The 6,395-nt window shown below is 39.1% G+C and overlaps 1 protein-coding gene across 1 annotated transcript in view; it reads left to right on the top strand.

Moving 5' to 3' along the window:
• The first annotated feature begins 499 nt into the window (after nt 1-499).
• LOC109220983 (D-aminoacyl-tRNA deacylase) overlaps nt 500-6,395 on the top strand; it is an 8,665-nt gene continuing 2,769 nt past the window's right edge. Inside the window, exons 1-5 of the mRNA XM_019385449.1 lie at nt 500-948; nt 4,027-4,169; nt 4,344-4,407; nt 5,472-5,524; nt 5,724-5,779. Of these exons, the coding sequence (XP_019240994.1) occupies nt 663-948; nt 4,027-4,169; nt 4,344-4,407; nt 5,472-5,524; nt 5,724-5,779 (602 nt within the window). The 5' untranslated portion in view covers nt 500-662. The remainder of the gene's footprint in view (nt 949-4,026; nt 4,170-4,343; nt 4,408-5,471; nt 5,525-5,723; nt 5,780-6,395) is intronic.

Here is a 6,395-nt window from a genome sequence, read left to right as displayed (position 1 = left end):
TAAAATATCATGGTATAGCCAGTTTTCACACTGGTCAACGAAAAATAGCCAGCGTTTATCAAGTCAATGAAAAATAGCCATTATTTTGCTGCAACAGGGACCGGTCCAGTATAATATACGGGAGTTCTGGTGCATTTGTGTACGAACTCCAGCATATTATGCTGGACCGGTATACTTTGCTAACTCCTGTAAAATTTGCGGGAGACTGGAGCACCAGTGCTCCAAACTCCAGTATATTATACTGGACAATTATACTTGCTGGAACTCCCGTAAAATTTGCGGGAGTTCCAGCATAGTTATCCTGGAACTCCCGTAAAATTTACGGGAGTTCAAGCATACTTATGCTGGAACTCCCGTAAAATTTGCGGGCGTATTTTTCCGGATTTTGAACAGTGTTTTCGCTCAGATTTAAAGTGGCTAAATTTCGATGACTTTTGAAACTTGGCTATTTTTCAACGACTAGTGGTAAATCTGGCTATTTTTGAATTTCTCCCAAATATAATGTATCTTTCTAGGACAAAAATAATTTTATTTTACTTATCTTTAACCAAAAAGAGCCTAACTACTGCCAATGTGGCGGTAGCACCACCATTGGATCTTTTAACGCCAAACTATATAAATGATCTGCGAAAAAATTCGATCTCAGAAAACTGGCGGAGAAAATGGTGAAGCTAGTGGTGGCAACGACGACGGATCCAGCATCAATGAACCCAGCGAAGGAGCTGTTAGCTATGCCAGGGTGGCAACCTGGCCCCACCTTAGATCAAGGTATCAGAAGTTACAGCAATGGAGATGTCAGGTTGTTAGAACATGACAAAGGCATTGTGGAAGAAGATGATTTGGATCAGCGTTGGGAGAACGCTACTGGTCAGCCTGTCGACGAGGTTATCTTCCTTAGTAAACACACTGCAGTCTCTAACCGCCCCGCTGTCACCATCCATCCTATTGGTATGAGTAGTATACTCTCCTTGTCTCATTTTACATTACCGATGTTTTATTTTATAAGGTGTTTAATATTAATTGTCCTTTTGTGTTGTGTTATTATATTAGTGGTAATGAAAGAAAGTACTTTAAGTGGTCTAAGGGTGAATGAAGTTGGATATAATATATTAGTGTTAATGAAAGAAAATATTTAACGCTAAGGTTTCGGTCTAGCAGTCAATGAAGTTGGAATGGACCATACAACAATAACAACATACCCAGTATAATCCCACGGGTGGGAATGGACCATAAGAGACTAAAATTCAAATTTTAGTAGAAGCAAAAAGCTAGGTGATTTCTTCTTGTGTGTCTAAGCTTTGATAACATAGTTACCTCTAATATGTGCTAGTGGGAGGTAGTAAGTACCCCGTAGGAATAGCCCAGGTGCGGCAAGCCGGTCCAAACTCCACCTTTTGAAAAATGAAAGTAGATATTAAAGTTATATAGAGTTATTTTGTTTGGAGGAAAATAATTTTCAAAGGAAATATATAAACTTGTTGGCAGTGTTGTCAAAGGCGCGCTTAAAGCACGCTTAAGCCCTGAAGCGAGGCTCAAAACATGTTGAGCGCTTCACCTCGCTTTGTAGGCGGTTTAGTGTCGCATCAAAGCTCTAAGGCATACTTTTTCTTGCCAATGAGTGTAATCCTCAAAAGGCGACATTAAACAATTGATATTTCACTTTATCGTAAAAATTTTGCAATTTCTTTGTCCATATATTTGTTATTCATACGTATAATTATTAGTCTTGGACTACATATACATGTTTTTACTTTTTCTCCAGTTGCGCCTTTTTTCATTAAAGCCCACGCTTTATTTGCACTTTGCGCTTAAAGCCCCAACGGACCTTAGAGCTTTTTTGCGCTTTTCGCCTTTGATAACACTGCTTGTTGGCAAGCCGGTGCAAACACCACCTTGGGAAACTATTTTTTTCTATAAGTACTTTGGGAAACTATTTTCTGGATCATTTTCCATGTTCGGTCAGGTATAAAAATAGGTGCTGTATGGTAATGGTACAAGGAGAAATATAGGATGTAACATAGTGTTTCTTGTGATGTTTTTCAGTATTAAAGGGGTTGACAACAACATTTTAGTGCTAGACTACAACACATTTTATGGAGCAAGAGTTGAAGAAATATGTAAAAGAAAAGGACTTATGCATTCTATTATGGAAGCAATATTATAGGACTATAACTAAATGAAGTTTAAGTTTAATACTAATTTGACTATATAATAAGACCTCGGATTTTCATTGTTTATAGCAGTAATGTTTGTACATATTTTATTAGTGATAGTGGAAGAAAGAATTAGAATAATGATTGAAAAGTTACTTTGACAGATATAACACCACATCAAAGTTTGAACTTAAATTTCAAAACAAATTTGAGTTTTTAAAAATATTGTTTAGAGGCGAAAGGTGTTTCCGGTAGCATAAATTAGGGTGGTTAAGGATATGTATGATGGAGCTAAGACCCGGGCGAAGACAGTGGGAGGAGACTCGGACCATTTTCCGGTTGGGATGGGGTCCACCAAGGATCCGCTCTCAGCCCGTTCTTGTTTGCATTGGCGATGGACGCACTGACACAACATATTCAAGGGGAGGTTCCATGGTGTATGTTATTCGCTGATCATATAGTACTGATTGATGAGACGCGAGACGGTGTTAACGAAAAGTTGAAGGTTTGGAGACAGACCCTAGAGTCTAAATGTTTCAGGTTTAGCAGGACTAAGATAAAATAGTTAGAGTGCAAGTTCAGCAACGTGACGGGGGAAGCGGACGTGGACATGAGGCTTGACTCACAAGCCATCCCAAGAGAGAAAGTTTCAAGTATCTTGGGTCTGTTATTCAAGGGAATTGGGAGATTGGCGAGGATGTCACACACCGTATAGGGGCGAGGTGGATGAAATGGAGGTTAGCATCCGGCATCTTGTGTGACAAGAATGTGGCACCAAAACTAAAAGGTAAGTTCTATAAAGCAGTGGTTAGACCGACTATACTGTAGGGGCTGAGTGCTGGTCATTCAAGAACTCCCATGTCCAAAAGATGAACGTAGCTGAAATGAGGATGTTGAAATGGATGTGCGGACACACTAGGTTGGATAAGGTTAGAAATGAGGATATTCAGGAGAAGGTGGGCGCGCCCCCATGCAGGTCAAGATGAGAGAAGTGAGGTTTAGATGGTTCGGACATGTGAAAAAGAGAAGCCTAGATGCCCCGGTTAGGAGGTGCAAACGATTGACTTTAGCGGGTACGAGAAGAGGTAGAGGGCGGCCTAAACAGTATTGGAGAGAGGTGATCAGGCAAGCCATGGCGCGACTTCAGCTCACCGAGGACATGGCCATTGATAGGAGGGTGTGGAGGTCAAGTATTAGGGTAGAAGGGTAGCAGGTAGTTGGACGTTTTTTTGACCCTTACTCGGTTGTTTAGGGCTAGTCTGGTAGTATCTTGTCGTTGTTCCTAGATTGTTAGTATTACGGCTACTTCTTACTATCTTCTGCTTCAGTTTTCTAGTATCCTGTCGTGGTTACTGCTTATTGCTATTGCTAGTACTATTGCTCTCCTTCATCTATTTTTTCTTCCAGTTCTTACTTCGTTGCTATCATTTTTCTGGCTACTGTTATTGATATTTAATTGTTTTTATTCATCTTCCCGAGCCGCGGGTCTTTCGTAAACAACCTCTCTACCTCCTTAGGATAAGGGTAAGGTCTGGCTCCCCAGACCCCACTTGTGGGATTACACTGGGTTTGTTGTTGTTGTAAAAAAATTGTGATAAAGTATATAGAATAATATTATTAGTTGATGATGTCAATCATTTTGAACATCCCTAAATGGAAAAGAGTTTCATATAAGTTGTTGTAGTCGGGGTATATTTAAATGAATTTGAATTTTATTGTAAAATCATTGTTTGGGATGATTGTCAAACAGTACGAAGCGTCTTAACATGAAAGAGTGTTTATAAATGGGGAGAGAGAATGGTATATTTGATGTATGGAAGTTAGATGCTCGCAAACACCTTATGAGGTCCTAATTATGTTTAATGTTGGTTAGGGGTGCCACATTTGAAAGAGGGGGATGTTCCACCACAAGGAGGGAGGCCAGGGTGGGCGGCACCACCAAATCCAAGGATGGGGCCATGGATGACTCTTTTGAATAAAATTGCTGAGTCTCATAATCTCGTTCCCGAATTTGAAGTATGGCTCTTTTCTATATCAGCTCTATGATCAATCTTTTGTGGCTTGTAAAAAAAAACTCATTCTTTTTGTAGATAATCCTGGCATTTCTCTATAAATATCTTCTTTATTTTTGTTTCCCTCTGCTTGATATGTAATATGGAGTGTAATACTATTTTTTCCTGGCTGGTATAGATTACTTTTGAAGCTACTCATCATGGACCCGTGACAACTAAACCAACAATGTTCGTCGAGATAGGTAAGCTTAATGAAGTCCTCTTTAAATTTGGAGTTCGCACAATAAGAAATAATCCAGTGTGCTTTATTTATGTCTTATGCATCTATGTTATATAGCACTTAGCAGGTAGATTCAAAGATCTATGTTTTCCAATAGATGCACATAATTCTATGTTTGACAGAATAAATAAGCCATAAATGGATTAGAAGGGAGATCTAGTTGTTTACTGCACCAAGTGCAGCAGAGTTACATTTGATTCAAGTAAAATCCAAAACTCGGAAGAAGAAAACGGTACCTGTACTGATTACGCATGAGCATTATTTTTCTCTTTCCCTTTTTCAATTTTTAATATAAAAGAAGATCTTACTTTTAAAATGGAGAGGGAGAAGTACAAGATCAAGGACAAGAAGTTCTTATAGATAAAGAATTGCAAGGATGAGGGAACAAGGTAAATATTCCTACATTTTACGCAAGCAGAGGTGTCCAATTGGGCTGTAAGTCAGTTATAAGAGATAAGTAAGCTGTTGTCTTTATTCTCTTTTAGCTATCTTTTGTTTTTAGTGTAGATGTTCTTTTTTATTTTTTCTGGAGCATTCTTTGGTAACTAACTGAATAATAACCGAAATGTCCAACACTCAATTTAATAGTTGAAGGATATAGGTCCACGAGACTTTTACTTAGCCAGGCATTGGATTGATTCATTTTTATGTGTGTCTCCTCTTTTCTTGTTTCTAAGAGGGTAACCTCTTTATACACATACGCTGACATAGATTAACTCATTTTTTGATTTCTCTCTATTTACTTTACCCTATTTCTTCATTAGGTGGTTCTTATTGTTTCATTTTTCTTTTTCTTTTTCCTCTTTATTTTTTGGGTGTGTGCGTCTTGGGGGGGGGGGAGGGGGGGAGGGGGGGGGAGTGCGAGATGCCATTAATTTTGTGCACAACTGGATGCTGAGTCTATATAGTTATTTTGTCCTGTCCTTATAAGGGCAACCCGCTATGCGCGGGTCCAGAGAAGGGCCCGGTGCATCGCTTACGTGATCAGCTATGTGTTTTGTGAAACTGATTACTTTCTTGAGCTAGGTAGCACTGAGGAGTACTGGAAGAGGCAGGATGCTGCTCGTGTTGTTGCTCTAGTAAGTTTTACTTTGTTGTTTGCTGCTTTATTGGTCAGGAACGTTGATACTCGAAAGTCTTATATTTGTAACTTTAGTTAGTCTGCTAAGGACTTCCTTTTATTTATTTAGTTCTCCTACATTACCCATCTGATCTATCCAAAAACAGAACTATTTACGTGTTTTGATGTTCTCTAACAAATATATAGTGTAATTGCAGTTAGTCTGGGAAGGACTTGGACTTGGAGGAGGTCCTCCAGTTGGAAACTGGAGCAGGTATCGTTTACATCTGCAAGTTGTTCCCCTATATCCCTCAAATATCCTAGGTTCTTCTTTTCTCATTTTCTTTTGCCTGAGCATACTCTTCTATCTGAAGAAGTAAGCTGCTAGAATAATTTTGTGAATCGACCAGGTCCTAACCCATACCCCACCTCCCGAACCAAGAAAAGAAACTGAGTAAAGCAATAGTAAAGTTTAGGGGACACATTTATGTTGCAAACCGGCGTTCTTCCTTAAGTTTCTTTTACTATTGTTAGCATTGGTTTTACAAGCAGAGCTCTTTATTTTATTTCATAGTTTGTGCAATATTGTTCTTTCCTTACAACTTATAGCCTTCTGTTCCCCGTCAACATGCTCCCAAAGCTGCCAGGCTGCTCTCATATCCCTTGAACAATATTTCCAATTTTTAACCAACATTCTTATTTCTTTTCAGTTATTATAAGTTGTCTGCAAACAGATTCTGTTGCGGAACTGCAGCCTTGCAAAATATGTAACAACTAACAATCAACACCGTCTGCGACAACACCCACTAGCAGTCCCATTTATGTTTCTTTGCTGGAATTTAGAGCCTCATCTTCAGAGTGTTTGTGTACATATTTGCTCCCGAATCTCC

Source organism: Nicotiana attenuata, unplaced genomic scaffold (genome assembly GCF_001879085.1).
Source record: "Nicotiana attenuata strain UT unplaced genomic scaffold, NIATTr2, whole genome shotgun sequence".
Taxonomy (NCBI): domain Eukaryota; kingdom Viridiplantae; phylum Streptophyta; class Magnoliopsida; order Solanales; family Solanaceae; genus Nicotiana; species Nicotiana attenuata.
The sequence above is the reverse complement of the archived record's forward strand: the minus strand, read 5'-3'. Positions and strand labels throughout refer to the sequence as shown.